The following is a 17,462-nucleotide window of genomic DNA, read 5'->3' on the forward strand; positions in this document are numbered from 1 at the left end:
AAAAATCTATAAAAAACAACTTGTTGTTTATCAAAAACAGTTTTTGGGATTATCTAATGTCTCTCCCTTACCCGCCTAAAATGTTGTTTGAAACCATCTACAAAAAAATGGATGAATTCAAACTCGAAACACGAGCCTCCCTCAATCCACCTCAAACAACATTGGGTCTTGACTACAATGAAGAGTCCGTGAGTGTACGGGTCCGAAGAGCCTATCCAAAGGATTTTTCGATCATACAAAAATTTCTCAACGACAACAGCTTCCTTCTTGCCAAAAGGTTCGGCAACTATAACCTGAAATCAGTGTTGGAGACGAGTTACTTGTCAATTATTGCAGAGACGGACAACAACCAAATTATCGGATTCGTGTCTTTGGAATTTGATTGTATTTCAGATCCAGTTGAATTTGAAAAGTATTTCTCCCACCTACCTCTATCAGTTCGGAACGCAACATGGATTAGACTATTGCACTTTGAGCCGTTCTATGGAGAGCACGTGCTATTGGAAATGTTGTCATCAATATTTATTACATTTCCTGAAGTCGATTATATTTGCTATCAACCAGGAAAAAACTTTGCTGGGGTGGATTACTTTTCTGAATTTTCAATTTTCTCCAAAGAGTGTGCAAAAGATGTCATTAAATCAGAGAATGAAAGATTTGTTTTTTTATGTCATAGAGACTCGTTGGGGAAAGGAGTGAAGAAGCTATCAATTAGACAAGCAGTGGTAGAAGATAATGATGATATTGTTCCAATTTTATCTTGTTGCGAGAACATTACTTCACTGAAACCAAGTGGAGAGTACTTTTTTGCAAATCTGCTTTACGAACAGAATGATCACCGCAAAATTCTCATTGCAACAAATGACGAAGGTGAGATAATTGGTGTCATGTATTTATCTGCTGAGATTGATGTCCGACAAATCATCACAGATTACAAACTCCAAAGCGAGGACGTGCCAATTTATGATGAGTTCATTAATGAAACTCAATATGAAGATCAAGTCATCTATCACGCCAATGCATTTGAAATCAAATTATTTTACATTCAAGAGGAGTACAAGTTTAGAAGCATTGATTTTTTAAGGGAGGCATTCAAATATTTCTCAAATATCAGGTATTGCATTGTTGGTATTAATTTTGAAGATCACACCAAATCAGAGCATCCTCTCTTAAAACAATTTATTTTTGTCGAACCCAATCAGGAATGCTCAAGCTATTCTCTCCACTTATTACCAAAGGTTTCATTGATGGCCGACTTTTTGGTTGTGAAGGCAACTGAAACATCTCTTGACAAGAATTCATCACCAGAAGAGACCATTTTAAATTTACTAAGATTGGCTGAATTCGATGACGAGTTTATTTCAGCAGTCGCAAAAAGCTTCAAGGGTTCCAGATACGTGACAATGCTTCTCTTTGATAAAAACTCAGCAATTGGAGGGCAAAATGAGATCATTGGTATTTCTGTCATTGATACACAGGTCAATGAATTTTTACTTCGAAGACATTTTGATTTTACAGAATACATTGACTACTCTGCCTATTCTTCTAGAGGAACATGCCAGGGAATGATCACTCACTACTACATTGAGCAAAAATTTTTCAGATATTCAAAACTATTTTTGAAAGAGGTCATGAAAAAACTGGACAAACACATTCTATACTATGGATGCTACAGGGGAGAGGTACCGAATGAAAGTTTGAATAAGGAATTAATTTATTTGAAATCAACAAGACAAATAGAATTTCCAGAATTCAACTCTGAAACCAATGGAAGACTCTCTGCAGCCGACAATGAAACAGTCGTCACCACAGCAACCACCACAACTGTATCGAGCGGTGGTTCAAGAATTCAAACCAATGTACAATATGACTCACTTTATTTTATTAACAGAAGATTTTTGAGCGAGGAGAAGACTGAAATATTTTCTAGAATTGTAGTTATTGGCGGTTCCAAAACTGGACTTGGATTTATTAAGGAGCTTTCAGTCAATTCCTCTCTTTACTTTAACAATATCATTGTCGTTTCTCCTGCCAATGGCGATGGAAACTATTCTGACTTTTATGCCGATGATACGGATGAAGAGTTTAGCAATAGAGAACTCCAAAATATGATCTCCCTTCCAAATATTTTCTTTGTTAGAGATAAATTGGAAGATATAGACAGACACAACAAGAGAGTAATATTGAATGACAACTCATCAAGCTTTATCACGTATGATATCCTCATTTTGTGTACAAGTAGACAATACAAAATGAAACAGAAATATCTCGAATTGCAAGGATATCCAAAACGAGGAATTTTGAATTTGAACAGCACCGTGTTAAATGAACAAGGGGAGGAATTGACTCTTACCGATTATTTATCGACCTTCTTTGTGAAAAACGATGATCGGTACAGAGAAGAAAACTCATTCGTTGTGGTCTATGGTTCCTCTTTGGATGCATTGTGTACAGCCAGAGCGTTGTTAGAAAATTATGAAGTTGATCCATCTAAAATATTGCTCATCTTTCCTGAAGGTAAAAAGTGTGTACTGAATGAGAATGATTCTCTTGAAGAAAAGATGGACTCTGTATTGGAAGTGGTTGGATTGAAAAGTTTAATGTTTTATCACTTGGAAGATATGGCATCTGATGATGATGGAAATCTGATTAAGATTTATCTTGCTCAGGGTGCTGAAGCCGAAAAGGACGATACAAAACTTAAGAATACCAAGCTACTCGAGTTGGATTGCTCTCTATTTATTAATTGTCATTCCAAAGATGTTGATGATGGAATTCTTTCCACAGTCAACAGACAGTCTCTCGTTTTTGACGGAAGATTAATTGTCGACACTCAATTTAGAACTACCGATCCGAGTATTTATTCAGCAGGTCCAATGGCAAAGTTTTCAAGAAGATTTGGTGAATCTAGAATGATGGAAGCTTTCAACTCTTCAGAAGTTGGTGCAAAACTTGCAAGATCCGTGTTGCACTCTCTCGGAGTTGGTGACTACGCATTCCAGCCTGATTTAATGCCTACCTTTACAAAGAACACTTCTATCAGATGTATTCTTCCAGGAGGTGTGAGATTCTTCAGATCTATGACTTCTACTTTTGATGTTGAAAAATGTCTAAAGTTCGAAACTACTTGCAACACAGGATCAGCTCAATTACGTCAATGTGTGGATTCGTTCAGATATTGCTGCATTTATGTTGACAAGACTACAAATTGTATTGAATGTATCTGTTATCTTGGACAAGAGCTTGTGGAAGAAGGAAATTTAGCAAGTTTGGTTGGTCTCCCAGTGTCATACTTCAACGATTTGGTGAATCGATATCAAGAAGGACTCATCACAGATTTTATTTCCTTCCTGAGAGAGAATTGGGTTATGGCAATTTTATGTCACAAATTCATGTCTTTCAAGAACGATGTGAAAAAGAAGCTCTTAAACGAGGAGACATTAATTGGAAATATTTATGATGTATGTAGTGAGATGGCAGAAAGATTATTGAAAGGAGAAGTGGAGAATTTAACTATCGATCCATCTCTATTCATCAATTTGGAGAAGAAGGTTTCAAGAGATGCGAAAATACTCGTGCAATCTGAGTTAATTGATTTCTTGAGCGTTCATCAAGACATTCTGCATTCTATTCCTTCTGTGTATTTTGTACCAAAGAATTAGTTCAACCATCTAGTATAATAAAATGAATATTCAACAATCATGCAAATGACACTATTCCTTATCAGAATGCACTGATTCTATCTGCGTGAAGGCAATGCTGGCTGAATACCGTCCTGAGAAATGCATTGATGTTCAGATTTTGGAAGAATGGATTGATGTTCAAAATTGGCTGCTTGCAACACTTCATGATAGAACCTTCTATCTTGTTCTTCATCATTGTGTCCCAACTGACAATAACTCCAGTTCTTGATGTCTTCATTAAACTTTAATCCATCTTTATAAATGTATGTTTTTTCAACGAGTCTTCCCTCCTCCCATTGACCTTCAAGCTTTGCTCCCGAGCTATAATACAAGGTTCCTTTTCCATGAAATTGACCATCCTTCATCTCACCTTCATAGCGCATTCCTTCCATCACGTAAGAAAATCGACATTTCTCCCCCTCCATCCGACCATTCTTTTCATCTCCAGAATATTTAGCGTTGATAAATTCCATTTCAATAAATTAATTAAACAAACAACAAATCAATGATACGGTGTTGTTATTTTTTTAATTGAATGAAACAACCGTAAAATTGAGCGCCAAAAATCTCGAGATCAGATACAGATCCAAAATACTTGTCTATCTGTCAACCAAAGTCTCGAGATCAGATACAGATATTATTGTTTGACTCCACCAAGTAAATTAGCTGGTAATGCCACATCCAAAAATCTTGGCTTTGACAACTTTAAATTATCCATAATTTCACAAAAACCTTCTCGTGTTTGTGCCGCGAAAATTCTTGGATTAAATTTCTTTTCTTCTCCAATGGTACTTTTGGTCATTCCTTTATAATCATGTCCTGGATATACTTCACATGAATCTGGAAGGGTGTTGTAAAGTTTCATAACACTGTCATAGAGTGTCGAGGAAGATCCTTGTTGAAAATCACATCTATTTGGATGACACATGAATTACCATTTAAGGGAAATTCAAAAATTGTTCGAAATAGATTATTGTTTAAACAATTCAATCAAACACCTACCTTCCACAACCTCTAATAAATAAAGCATCCCCAGTAAACACTTTTGACTTGTCTTCCAAGTAATAACTCAAGCAGCCACTCGTATGTCCAGGAGTTTCCAAAACATGAATTTTAATAGTGGAACCAATGGAAATGACGTCATGTTCTTTGACAAGTGTTAAACCATCGGTAAAAGTGACACCTGAATGAATGCTGTAACAATGAGTTGCTTGTGGAAATTTCTTTCTCAATTCAACACCAGCTGTGACATGATCTGAATTGTTCAAATCATTATAAAAGAGTGTTGTATAGATCATGTGTGAGAATTACATGGACATTCAAAAGAATGTGAATACATTTCATTCCCAAAATGGAAAATATGAAAATGCAATCCGAGTATTTAAATACATTGCAGAGTATTCAATGAATCACACAACAATGAAAGAATTCAACAACTTACCAGCATGAACATGAGTATCCAGAATATGAGTCACATTCAATCCCAATTCCTTCAATAATTTAGCATCTCGTTCCACTTCTTCCAAAACTGGATCAATAATTGCACCATTTCCAGTTTCTTCACATCCGAGAATGTATGTAAATGTTGAAGTCTCTGCCGAGAAGAGTTGTCTGAAAATCATCTTGTGGTTGTTGAATCGAAAACTTGATGTTAATTTTTTCATGATTGCAAGCCTCGGAATGGGCAGCTGGAAGGGACGGAGTTTACAATGAATGTATCGTGAGCAACACTGTAGTAATCATGATGATGATGGAGGAATGAACCATTGGATTCTCATACTTCTTGGGGAGGCCAAAACCAAGTCGTCGACCCCCTCTTGAAATGTTGTTTTCTTCTTGGTCGGCCAACGAAGCTATTTCGTTAAAAATTCGCACCAAATCTCGGAGTGAAAATTTGTAATTTTTTGTTGAAACCGCCCAACACACGAACCCACAAAAAGACCGAGTTGGGATATCTACGTAGGTTTGCTTGTTGTGATGCATATGATTGTTTTTAACGGTTGTTGAATGTTGTTGAAATCATCCGATAATTAGTCATTGAGCATTGTATTCATACAATTTATTTCGTCCTTGTTATCTTTTATACGACGTTTTGAAAAGTGGTGTTGATCAACAACGAAATTTACTTTATCATCAATAATAATAATAACAACAAATAATATATCTCTTTCATCATGGACACGTTCAAAGAGAAATTCAATGAACTCCTTAAATTTCTCCAACAAAAGCCTTCAAAGCAAGCACTTGTAAAATGGTTACTCGTGAGTGGTGGTATTCTACTTCTCATCTATGCTTACAAGGCTAGTGGTCTAAAACGATTTTTCAAACGAGCACCAAGAAGTATCAAAGATCCCACCATCTCCGAAAGCTACAAATCAAAAGTTCATACTAATTTGAAAGAGAATGAATATGACGTAGCAATTGTGGGTGCTGGACCAGCTGGTGCTACTTGTGCCTATTATTTGGCCAAGTATGGCTATAAGGTCTTGTTGTTGGAACAAAAGTATTTCCCTCGTGAGAAGACTTGTGGTGATGGCTGTACTGCCAAAACTTTAAAACATTTGAAAGAAATGGGAGTTTTGGATGAGTTGAAAAAAGAAAACAAGGTTGCTCCAATGGGATCTGGAGGCATTGTTGGGCCCAATGGTACTAGTTTTATTTCGAATTCAGCTGATGCCATCGAAAAGTTGAGTGGTGACACTGAATGGACTCCATGTGCCATTAAGAGAATTCATTTGGATGAAAAGGTCGCCCGTGCTGCTCAAAGAAAAGGTGCAGATTTAAAGGAAGGAATGGATGTTATTAAGGTCAACCGTAATTTTGTTGGCTTGAAAGGATACGCTGTTGTTGCAAATCACACACCTAAAGATGAGGATGCCGAACCAAAACAATACAAATTCCTTGCCTCAGTTTTGGTTTGTGCCGATGGAGCTCCCTCAAAGATTGCCACCTCATTGAAAATGGTTCAGGAAGAACCTCAGGGAATTTCCTCTAGAGTCTATGTTTCCGACCACAACTTCCAAACGAATTGCGTAATTTTCTATCCAAAGCCTGTTTTACCAGGTTATTGCTCCATGTTTTTACACTCAGATGGAGACGTGTCACTATGTACTTATATTGTTCCAGGAGGCAAGCCAAAGAAGGATGATTTGCCAAGACTTCACGAATATTGTACTACTGAAGATTCTGCAATTAAGAAGGCATTGGGACCAAATGCTAAATTTGATCAAATGAAAGCTGCATATTTGAGATTAGGAGGAATTTCCAAGTCATATGGTGACAACATTTTAGTGATTGGTGATGCTTGTGGATTAATTAATCCAATCACAGGTGAAGGTATTCACTATGCTATGGATAGGTAAGATTTTTTTGAGTTACAAATCCTTAATATTTCATATGATTAACCAAGTGCTAAAATGGCTGCAGACGTATTAGGAGAGGCGTTAAAGCAAGGAGATCTCTCTAAGGAAAGGCTAAAGCTGTACCAAGACTTATGGCAATATCATTATGAAAATGATTTTTACTTTGCAAATAAGATGTGCGTGTTGGTAGCTAAATATCCAGTTCTTTTGGACGCTGTCGCATCCTGTGTGAAAAAGAAGGGAGGAAAATTCTTGGCAGATTTTGCCATGGTCACTAGCGGCGTCAAGAGTTGGTCTTGGTTCTTCAGACCTGATGTTGTCATTCCGCTTTTATTTGAAATTATTGTTCTCTCCCTGTTCGGAACTAAGAAGCCTGCAGTTCAACAGAAATAAAAAGTAGTAACTTTCTTGGAAGAATTTTCATGAGGTACGTTGTGAGTCGTAGAATTGTGAAGAAATTGGAATGTGTCAGTGCACTTGTGTCATCATTTGCATTTTTGAATTCATACTTTCCACAAGGCGTTCCATTTCTCTAAAATCCAACTCCAAGTTTAAAAAATTTATGCCACCTTTTGACTTGTAGCACTTTTTCAATTTCCGTATTCCGTCCTGTTTGAATCGATTCGAATACGCTTCTAAACACCAAATTTGGGTGATAAATGTTTTGTTTGCAGCAATGTATAGTGCAACCTCATTATCTAAATCATTGTGGCCAATATCCAAACTTTTTAAATTACATAATTTTCCATTTGTTACACTTTCAACAATAGATTGAACCCCTTGAGCTCCAATTTCATTATATCCTAACAATAGCCGTGTTAATTTATGAGCGTTTGAACTATTTGCTATTAACGTGGCTCCTTCTGCAGGAATATTGCAATTAACGAATCCCAAATCTGTTAAATTTGTTAAATAACTACTTGACACGATTGCTTTGACACCTGATAGCTCAATCCTATTATCTGATACATCCAGTCGTGTTAAATTCTTCATATATTCACTTTTTGCAAGATCCTGTACTGCTTGCCATGTCAACTGATTTTTACATACATCCAACTCTCTCAAATATTTCAGCCGTGAACATTCACACAACATCTTTGCTCCACGATCGTACAAACAATTGTTGGAAAGATTTAAATTTTTCAATATTAAACATTGATTATTTAACAAAGTTCGTATTTGATCGTAATGATCAACATTCATGGAATTTGTACAATGATAATTTTTGAATTTTCCTTCCCAATGAACCCAAGTAGTTAGTTTTGAATGAGAGCTCCGAGCTGTATAAAACCATTGTTTGGATACGAGCATACAGGATTGTCGGACGAAAGATGTATCTAGAAATTCAAAAATAATAACAAGAAGATCTGTGGTAAGATAAGGTGTTGCACTGGTTATTTCAACGTCCATCTCAAGTGGGAATGAAATGTTGTTGCGTATTCGACTTCGGTTATTATTCATCAAAATTGATTTTGGTTGGCCCATTTTTTTGATGACCTTAAAAAAAATGAGAAAAGGTCTCCTCAACCGTTGTTTGGCATCCTCGTCGTTTAAATCATGTATATGGAATGGAAAGAAAGATGGGATTCCGAATCATTATGGGAACTTGATGGAAGCACGGTGTCATCATCATGATGGATTAAATAATTATTTTAAAATATTTCATGAATCCACTCGAGAGACTTTTAGACATTTTTCAATCACTCACACTGGCAACAACAATTCTACGAATATAGCATTTCATTCGGAACATAGAGGGCATATCATTTCTCAAACAGATTTACCAGTTTTCAAATTTTCGAGACAACATTTACTCATCTCAAAAATTAAAAGATTTATGAATACGTCTAATCTGTCAAAGAAATGTGTTTTCTTTGTAGGACCTGATGGTTGTGGAAAATCACATACCATTGTAGATGCATTGAAGAAAGTGGAGGAAACAAATCCAAATGCAGTCTCAATCTATTTAGATTTTGAAACCTATTTTCTCAAAACAATTCAGGAAATGGAATCTACTCAACTACCTATAGATTTTGAACATTTTACAGATTATTTCGATAACACATGTCTCGAACAATTGATAAAATGTGCTGACAAAGCAGGCGACAAATTGCAAGTTTCTGATGTTGAAAAGATTCTAACAGAGAGACTCTCAATTAATTATTCATTCTTGAAGATGATCGAATCAAGAGACGATTTAATCAATATAATAATTCATGATGAAGACATGAATCAACTCTTTCAAAAGCTAAAGAATTCAACGAGTACGGAAGATGTTGGATATGACAACAGGTTTTCACAACTTTTCCAGAAACTTTCCATGTATTTACCTTTTTATGATAGTCCTGTCAAGAACAGCCTCCGACTAGCAATTGATACTCTAGCATTTGTGTAAGTTCAATTTTTAAACATTGATATTTAATGGAACAACTTTAACACAAATGCAAAATCTTTCTCTAAATGAAGAGAGCTTTATTCTCGATCAAAAAAGAGAACTGGAATGGAAGTATTAACTTTTTTTTTCTCAACTTTAGAATTTATGGCCATCTCTCTCAATGACATACATCCAAAGCTATTCATCAATGGATTGCAATATCTGGACGTCTTCTCCAAGTCAGTCGCTCTACTCTCACGAAATGATATCCGACAATTTCAAACTGACATTCCAGAAGAAATTTATTCCAACGACGATCGAGGATCCAATCTTCACGATGCCATTCTATTGAGAATGGTTGCTCTTTACGTAGATCCCTTTATTCCAACATTGATTGAAGTGAGTGGAAATTATTACAATTACCAAATGAGAGAAGAACTCAAAATGGATATGGATCAAGTGATATTTGTTGAACTCATTGAAGAAAGCATATCTGAAGCCAAGCTTTCATATTCCTATCTTTTCGATGAAAAAATCAATGGAACGGATTGTTTTGAGCAAATTTATGATATTGTTGGAGGGAATCCCATCATGTTAAAAACATTTTATGAAAAGTACTACACTCCCTTATATTTAGAGTTGAAAAATTCTTTCCACAGTGATATCAGAGATGCTACAAAAGCAAAGTCAACAAATTTGTTCACATCCTCCTCCTCTGTATATCAACAAGCTATTTTAAATTACCTCAATGGAGAGAAAGAGAAATTTGAACGAAAATTACACATGGCCCTTCTTCTCACTGCCAGATATTTAGCTCTCAGAGATTATCATGAGCATACTCTAAACCGTTCTCTCCTTTCCAGAAATACACAAACCTCAATTCAAGAAATTCAAGAGCTTTCCATTTTAGATCAACGAGTACAATTCACACTCCATGATGCCATTGAAAAAGTCTTGGCCCTCAAAGGCGTCATTTATCATTTCAATATTGAACAATTTGATACATTTATTCCTACTGTTGGAGCCAGTGCCTTACTCAATTCTGAACTCTTGTATTATCAACATCATGAATCCATGTTAAGACCCTACGATCAATCATACTATTCCTATTTTGCTAAAACTCTTGAAGACATGGAAGCCAGTTGGTCGTGGTGGCAACGTGTGTATTATCGTACCATTTGGCAACCATTGTTTGGATTGAAAAACGTGAACCAATACCTTGGAAAGCATGGAGACCGAAATGCAAGACAAGCCATGAGCAGATTTGTGAATGCCAGTCAATTTTAGCTAATTGCTGTCTCAGTGTGACCTCTTCTCCAAGTGCAACATCAAATCCAAAATTTAGTTCAATTCTAAAAATAACACCTCTCAATTTCCTTCAAATTCAAGAGTGAAAATTCGACTCGAATTCAATATTCAAACAAACAAAAAAACAACAATTCAAAACAATCAACTCTAGGTTTTTACCTCCAGCTCTTGTTTCCCTATTGAAAAATGTCTCCTCAACTTTCCAATCCTGTAAATATTAATAACAATACCACAAATTCTGCATCCTCCTCTCCCGATCAAAAACAACAACACATGAATTCCAAGAATTTACAAATTGCTCGAGAAGAAGAAGAATGGTTGAAAAAGAAACCCAAATTCCTCACTTGTAAAGAAGCACTGGATCGTATCATGTGGGATCAAGATTTATCCGATGCCTATTCTCATCTCTCAATGGTCTATAAAGATCGATTTGAAGGTGATACCTTAATTTCGTATGAAGAATTCTTGAATTCGGATTTGGCTGAAGAATTGCCACAACACAGAATTCAACAACTCATTTACCGAGATCAATTTGTCTTTTGGGATAAACGAAATCGAATTGACATGTTATCGAATGGTCAATTGAGAGAATTTATTGTGGCATGTTTGAAACAAGAACAAGCCATTGAAGAAGAACAAGCTCAAGAATTTACAACCATTTTACAACCCAGTACTCAAAAGCCAAAAAAGCAAAATAAGAAGAATAAGAAGATTATGAAAGAATTTGTGCGAGCTCAAGATGCTAATGACAAGGGTGTAAAATCAAGTGATGACGAAGAAGAAGATGAATTGGAACGATATATGGAAGAATATGATGAAGAATATTCTCGATATTTGTACCATTGAATAAAGTTTTAGTGTTCATCACAACAACCAAAGTTGCTTGTTTTTCAAATAAATTCTTATCACGACGAACTTGGAACATGAAACCAAAGTTCAATTAAAAAAAATGTTAGTCGATGATTTCACGAGTACACCTCTCACGACCACCCAAATTCATGTGCTACGAGAGGGCAATGGAAGAGTTCCAAAAAAAGGGGATTATGTAACTATACATTACAAATCTGTAAGTGTTCATCCCGATATTAATGTTTTTTGAGAGAGAAGAATATTCGGTTGATGATATTCGGAAATGATGATGATCGGGAACTCTAAATGGATGATGGTGAATTAATTATAACACTTGATGAAAACAATAATAATGATTTTTAGAGAGTGGAACATCAAATGCATGATTTTGATGATACATGGCTCATCAAGAAGCCCTATACGTTTAAAGTGGGTGAGAGAAAAGTCATTGATGGATGGGATATTGCATTTCTTTCGGGTCATCTCCGGGAAGGAACGAAGGCAGATCTCTACATACCATATGCAGAAGCTTGTAAGTTCTGAATGAATTCAATATGTCTGTATACAAAACATGTGCTTTAACAATTTAATTGTTTGTTTGTTTTACTGAACTATTCCTCAATGTTTACAATAGATTATGAAAAGGGAGCTCCACCCTATGTACCAGCCAAAACAAATCTTAAATATCATATTGAAGTTTTGCAAGTGAGTGACCACAGGTGTGTCATTCTTTAATGATTGCGTGTCAATTTGTGAACTGTGTCAACAATAATTTATTTGTAATTTATGATCATGTGAACTGCCATAAATCTCTCTACCTGCCATACGCAAACTGGTTATAATATGTCACACTTTTTTTTTCTATTCTATTCGTGTTGAACCATGCCAAATGTCACACCGTTGAAACCATTATGAATGATCATTCATACAAATAATAATAAGTGGAGTCATTTCAATATTGAGTCTTCTCTTGATCCGCTCCCTTCAAAAACCTATTCTAAAAAATGTTCTCCAATCATCACACTCTTCCCATTCCAACCACCAATTCCTCTCTTTCCTCTTCTCCGCTTTCCTCCTTCTCCTCATCTCCCATACAAAACTTTCATCCAGTCATGATTCATAACATGAGTACTTCTCCGACTTCACCTCCGTTTCGAACCCATGACATGGATGGTTGTTTTCATTCGAATATGAGAATGATGCATCAACAACAACACTCTCAACACGTCATCCTCCTTGATGTAGGTGGACAAGTGTTTAAAACCACTCGTGAAACATTGTGTAAATATGAAGGATATTTTAGTGCGTATTTTCGATTTTTGGATCATCAAGGCTCCGAAAATAGAAATGTGAATAGTAATGGAAATAATAGTCAACAGCAACAGCAGCAGCAACAACAACAGCATGGAATGCCTCTTGAAAATAGTGGAATGACCAATCATAATGTATCGAATTTGATGATGCATTTTCATTCAGATCAGCAATGGATAAATTTTCAACAAAATTATATTTTTCTTGATCGAAATCCAGAAATATTTAAAATTTTATTATCTTGTTTGAGAGTCGATCGAACTCAAATGGAAGATTGTCTTCCAGTGGGTAAGTGATTTTCAAAGAATAAGAAAATTCATTGAAAATTTATTTTTTGAATTTCATTTCTGAACATTGTATGTCAAAATAATAGACGAATGCACACTCAAACAACTCTACAATGAATCTCTCTTCTTCTCTATTAACGAACTGTCAGAAGTCATTGAGAGGAAATTATTTAGAAAAAAGAAATTTGGTTCTGTCGGAGTTGGTTTTGATAAATCCAAATATATCAGTTTTGTAACCTGTGAAGGATTAAATTCTAAAACCTCTAATCAACTAAGCGCTCCCAATACCATCTCAGAAGTCTACAAAGTACTGCATGACAATGGATGCACGGTCGAACATACCATTTATAGAAAAGCTGTGGAATCAAATATTGATTCTAGAATATTTCCAACAGATTCAGTTCAGAAAAAGTCACAAATTGTCACTATTATTGTTTCTTATTATGATTGAGAGAATGTATGTGTGACAATGCAAAGATAACGTCATGACATATTCCTCAATGATAAGCAATGTTCGAGAAAGGAACTTGATGAAGGTCTTTTTTGTGTTAGAAAAGGGGTTGACTCAATGAAAAAACGTGCTGATGAATTTGAAAGAATTCCGGCATGAACCCTAGCAGTTCCAAGTTCACCTTTCTGGAAACGGTTAAAAAAAAACCCAAACGCATTCACGATGCACTTCAAAAAAAAAGAACAAACATTTACACATACAACAAGCAGACCAATGTCTTCAATAACCATTCAAGAAATTGAACCAGGAAATATTTGGCTCCTAGATTCCGTCTTTTCACGTGAAGAATGTGAACAACTCATTAAGGAGAGTGAACAAATGGGTTTTGTTGAAGCCACTTTCAACGCAACAATGGCTAAAGATCTCAGAAATAATTCTAGAGTCATTGTCGATTGTAAAAAGTATTCAGACTTGTTATGGGATCGATTGAAACATGTCATTCCACAACACGCGAAGGATCTTTGTGCAAAGGTGGTTCCTTCTCAAATGACACAAGGATATGAAGCTATTGGATTTAATGAAAGAATTCGATTTTACAAGTATTCGGCTGGTCAATACTTTGTACCTCATACTGATGGATGTTTTAGTCGCCAACCTTACATGGTAACGTTGAAGGATAAAAATACTCAACAAGTGGAGAATTATGAATGTAAGGAAACATCTTTCTTAACTGTACTGTTGTACTTGAATGATGTCCAATCAGGAGGAGAAACAAACTTTTTCAAAAATTCAAATGCAAGCCAAATCACTCATAGCGTCACTCCAAAGGCAGGACAAGTGCTGATTTTCGTACATTGGAATTGCCATGAGGGAGCAACATTGTCAGATCCCAATGAATTCAAGTACGTGATGCGAACAGATGCCATGTATAGGAGAATGATTAGAAAATAAATTTTATACTACTAGCGAGAGATTCAATAACATTCTATTATTTCTCTTCAGCACCTTCCTTTTTTAATAAAATATCCATAAATAAAGGATTTTCGTAGGCGCTTCTCAATATTTCCAGCAGAGATTGTTGTTGGTCTGTCACACAAAATTGTAACTCTTGAGATAACAGTTGTTCAATTCCATCAATATTGTCATCCGTACAATTCTCCTAAATACCCAAGAAATAGTCATCATTTAGTTATTCATTGATCTCAAACAACTTACAATTAAGGCAGCAAATAGTGGTAAAACATTTTCATAGAAGAATGGAAATTCGCTTGCAATCCAACTATTTTCCTCTCCACTATTTAAGTTTTCAAACACCTCTGAGGCCTCTTCCTTTCTTTTTTGTAATAAAAGTACAATTAGCAATGTTATTTGAGCATCCATCCATTGCCTAATGAATATCTTGTAAATAGGCCTCCATTCCATAAGCTTTACATTGTGTTCTGTGGTATCAGAATTTGAAAAGTAATCAATTCGTTCCTCCAAAATGTTGACGTATATTTTTAATCGCAGTACAGCCATTTCAAAATCCTTAATTTCCAATAAACAGTCAATAGCATTCTGAAGAGAGTTCAACTCCATGGAGTGTGATGTGTCTCTATTGAGTGACAAATTATTGGAATTATCCACAAAAGTTGAATCAAGGTCTACTTCTCCTAATTTACCTTGCTTCACTGAATAAAAGAAACATTTTGTATAGTAGTGAGAACTCTCACTAAATTTTCCCAAAACTTTCAGTGTTTGAGCCAATTCATAGCATAATGAGGCACACATTGAAAATATTTGCTTGGAATCATAAATCTAAAGTTATTCCAGTGAATCTGGGACGTTCTTACAAGAAATTAAAACATACTTCTATGGCTTCTCGGAATGCATCGATAGCTTCAGAAATAAATTCTTCTCCTGTATAATATTGTATCAATTTTTCAGAGCAAGCCTGATCTGAGAAAATTCTACCAGAATAGACATAAAAGAAGGCTGCGTTCAATGGAGTTTTGTTCATCTTCTCAGCACTTGATGTTTAATTTTAAGAATTTCCTATAAATATATGGATGCTACATACTTGGCTGCACATAACATGGAGATGGCTGTATAATGCTTTTGTCCATTTCTTTGCAAATGAAGAGATAGATTTGCATACTGTTCCGAAATTTGGTCATATGGAACTTTTCTAAACATTCGCCTATTGTTTCAGTAAGTAATGGCAATTTAAATTTAATATATATATTAATATATATAAAGTTTATGAATAGTATGTATTATTGTAATAATGATGATGTAAATAATAATATCATCATAGCATAATTAAATCGTATTCATTTTGATCGGAAATGAATGGTGGTTCATATTCCTACTCTTATAAATCAAACAACTCCATCATACTTACTTCTTCAAACGATCAGCTATCTTTTTAAATTCCTCCACCAAATCCTCTCGTTGTTGTGTACTCATTTTCTTTTATGAAACCAACAACAAGATCCCAAAACAATACTTTCCTTCAATAATTTCATTACTGATCAGCAATAAATTCCTTTCTGTTATCTGGATACATTCAGACCCATCTCTCTCGTACTCTTTGGTCACCAAAAACACGTGTTTGTCAGCTGGATGATTCCGAAGAAAAAAATGACTTTATCCTCTTTGATTTTATCATCATCCCATGCTTCGTCATCATCTTCATCACGAAGGCTTCTCGGAATCGTGTTAGCAGCCTCTTTTTGTATCGTTCTGCTGATATTAGCAGGTTCTTGTATGGCCTCCGATTTGTATGAAATTTTGCACGTTCCTCGGAATGCTGCTCAGGATCAAATTAAACGAGCTTTCAAAAAACTCACGATGAAGTACCATCCTGATAGATACAAAGGAGCTGATAAAGCTGAAGCACAGAAAAAGTATGCTCAAATTTCTCACGCCTACGAGGTATTATCAGATGAGAAAAAGAGACAAATCTACGATAGATATGGAGAAGAGGGTCTCAAGCAACAAGAACGAGGAGGTCACCCTGGTGGCGGAATGGATATCTTCTCTGAATTCTTTGGAGGTGGATTCCATTTCAATTTTGGAGGCGGTGATGACAGTCAAGAGGAAGAAGATGAATTCAAGGGTCAAGATTTGAGAATTCCACTTGAAGTTACCTTGGAAAATCTTTACAATGGAAAGCTCATGACATTCAAGAGAGTAAGAACTGCTCATGAAAGTGGAGCTCAACCTAAAAAATGTGAATGCAGAAATAAGGTCATCCGAATGATGATTATTAATGGACAAATGAAGAGAATGACTGAAAATAATTGTGAAGAATGTAAAAATCGGTTCGATGTTATTCAAAAAGCGACAGCATTGACCATTCAGATTGATAGAGGTATGAAAGAAGGTGAAGAGATTGTATTTTATGGCGAAGGTGATGCTACCAAGTCACACCGCAGCGGTGATTTAATTTTTGTAATCAAATCTAAGCCACATCATGTTTTCACCCGAGTTGGAGACGATTTGAAAATGAAAATGGACATTACACTTAAAGAGAGTTTGACAGGACTTGTAAAAACTATCAAACATTTAGATGACAGAAATTTGCAAATCAAGATTAATGATGTCATCATTCCAAACAGTGTCAGAGTGATGAAGGGAGAAGGAATGCCAAGAAAGGAGAATCCAGCCCAAAAGGGAGACCTCTATATTGAATTTAATGTTATTTTCCCAACCTCACTCTCTGACAAACAGAAAGATGAGCTCAAGAATGTTTTGTAAATCATATCCGCTACTGTATTTGTGCATGAAACAGCACATTCCCATTGCATTCCAATTACTACTTTCCTAATAATTCTATAAAACCATATGCTTGTG

General features: G+C 35.5%; 12 protein-coding genes across 12 annotated transcripts; 8 read left to right on the forward strand and 4 right to left on the reverse strand.

Moving 5' to 3' along the window:
- Nucleotides 1-107: 107 nt before the first annotated feature.
- Nucleotides 108-3,662, forward strand: C9374_008368 (uncharacterized protein; the record flags this gene model as incomplete). The annotated part of the gene is made up of 1 exon (XM_044698436.1): nucleotides 108-3,662. One exon carries the CDS (start codon nucleotides 108-110, stop codon nucleotides 3,660-3,662), a length of 3,555 nt encoding a protein of 1,184 aa, XP_044545487.1.
- A 77-nt stretch (nucleotides 3,663-3,739) lies between these two features.
- C9374_008369 (uncharacterized protein) lies at nucleotides 3,740-4,156 on the reverse strand (the record flags this gene model as incomplete). Its single annotated transcript, XM_044698437.1, has 1 exon — nucleotides 3,740-4,156. One exon carries the CDS (start codon nucleotides 4,154-4,156, stop codon nucleotides 3,740-3,742), a length of 417 nt encoding a protein of 138 aa, XP_044545488.1.
- Nucleotides 4,157-4,320: 164 nt separating this feature from the next.
- C9374_008370 (uncharacterized protein) lies at nucleotides 4,321-5,305 on the reverse strand (the record flags this gene model as incomplete). The annotated part of the gene is made up of 3 exons (XM_044698439.1): nucleotides 4,321-4,594; nucleotides 4,686-4,938; nucleotides 5,125-5,305. The coding sequence occupies 3 exons, from the start codon at nucleotides 5,303-5,305 to the stop codon at nucleotides 4,321-4,323; spliced, it is 708 nt and encodes a 235-aa protein (XP_044545489.1).
- Nucleotides 5,306-5,857: 552 nt separating this feature from the next.
- Nucleotides 5,858-7,438, forward strand: C9374_008371 (uncharacterized protein; the record flags this gene model as incomplete). The annotated part of the gene is made up of 2 exons (XM_044698440.1): nucleotides 5,858-7,041; nucleotides 7,093-7,438. 2 exons carry the CDS (start codon nucleotides 5,858-5,860, stop codon nucleotides 7,436-7,438), a joined length of 1,530 nt encoding a protein of 509 aa, XP_044545490.1.
- A 75-nt stretch (nucleotides 7,439-7,513) lies between these two features.
- Nucleotides 7,514-8,356, reverse strand: C9374_008372 (uncharacterized protein; the record flags this gene model as incomplete). Its single annotated transcript, XM_044698441.1, has 1 exon — nucleotides 7,514-8,356. The coding sequence occupies one exon, from the start codon at nucleotides 8,354-8,356 to the stop codon at nucleotides 7,514-7,516; it is 843 nt and encodes a 280-aa protein (XP_044545491.1).
- Nucleotides 8,357-8,552: 196 nt separating this feature from the next.
- On the forward strand, nucleotides 8,553-10,706 carry C9374_008373 (uncharacterized protein; the record flags this gene model as incomplete). The annotated part of the gene is made up of 2 exons (XM_044698442.1): nucleotides 8,553-9,436; nucleotides 9,512-10,706. The coding sequence occupies 2 exons, from the start codon at nucleotides 8,553-8,555 to the stop codon at nucleotides 10,704-10,706; spliced, it is 2,079 nt and encodes a 692-aa protein (XP_044545492.1).
- Nucleotides 10,707-10,913: 207 nt separating this feature from the next.
- Nucleotides 10,914-11,573, forward strand: C9374_008374 (uncharacterized protein; the record flags this gene model as incomplete). The annotated part of the gene is made up of 1 exon (XM_044698443.1): nucleotides 10,914-11,573. One exon carries the CDS (start codon nucleotides 10,914-10,916, stop codon nucleotides 11,571-11,573), a length of 660 nt encoding a protein of 219 aa, XP_044545493.1.
- Nucleotides 11,574-11,676: 103 nt separating this feature from the next.
- On the forward strand, nucleotides 11,677-12,311 carry C9374_008375 (uncharacterized protein; the record flags this gene model as incomplete). The annotated part of the gene is made up of 3 exons (XM_044698444.1): nucleotides 11,677-11,793; nucleotides 11,940-12,108; nucleotides 12,211-12,311. The coding sequence occupies 3 exons, from the start codon at nucleotides 11,677-11,679 to the stop codon at nucleotides 12,309-12,311; spliced, it is 387 nt and encodes a 128-aa protein (XP_044545494.1).
- Nucleotides 12,312-12,580: 269 nt separating this feature from the next.
- C9374_008376 (uncharacterized protein) lies at nucleotides 12,581-13,625 on the forward strand (the record flags this gene model as incomplete). The annotated part of the gene is made up of 2 exons (XM_044698445.1): nucleotides 12,581-13,175; nucleotides 13,261-13,625. 2 exons carry the CDS (start codon nucleotides 12,581-12,583, stop codon nucleotides 13,623-13,625), a joined length of 960 nt encoding a protein of 319 aa, XP_044545495.1.
- Nucleotides 13,626-13,898: 273 nt separating this feature from the next.
- Nucleotides 13,899-14,576, forward strand: C9374_008377 (uncharacterized protein; the record flags this gene model as incomplete). Its single annotated transcript, XM_044698446.1, has 1 exon — nucleotides 13,899-14,576. The coding sequence occupies one exon, from the start codon at nucleotides 13,899-13,901 to the stop codon at nucleotides 14,574-14,576; it is 678 nt and encodes a 225-aa protein (XP_044545496.1).
- A 37-nt stretch (nucleotides 14,577-14,613) lies between these two features.
- On the reverse strand, nucleotides 14,614-16,073 carry C9374_008378 (uncharacterized protein; the record flags this gene model as incomplete). Its single annotated transcript, XM_044698447.1, has 5 exons — nucleotides 14,614-14,784; nucleotides 14,841-15,422; nucleotides 15,475-15,634; nucleotides 15,685-15,804; nucleotides 16,009-16,073. 5 exons carry the CDS (start codon nucleotides 16,071-16,073, stop codon nucleotides 14,614-14,616), a joined length of 1,098 nt encoding a protein of 365 aa, XP_044545497.1.
- A 174-nt stretch (nucleotides 16,074-16,247) lies between these two features.
- Nucleotides 16,248-17,366, forward strand: C9374_008379 (uncharacterized protein; the record flags this gene model as incomplete). Its single annotated transcript, XM_044698448.1, has 1 exon — nucleotides 16,248-17,366. One exon carries the CDS (start codon nucleotides 16,248-16,250, stop codon nucleotides 17,364-17,366), a length of 1,119 nt encoding a protein of 372 aa, XP_044545498.1.
- Nucleotides 17,367-17,462: the final 96 nt, after the last annotated feature.

The sequence above is a fragment of the Naegleria lovaniensis genome (assembly GCF_003324165.1).
Source record: "Naegleria lovaniensis strain ATCC 30569 chromosome Unknown tig036, whole genome shotgun sequence".
NCBI lineage: Eukaryota > Heterolobosea > Eutetramitea > Acrasida > Naegleriidae > Naegleria > Naegleria lovaniensis.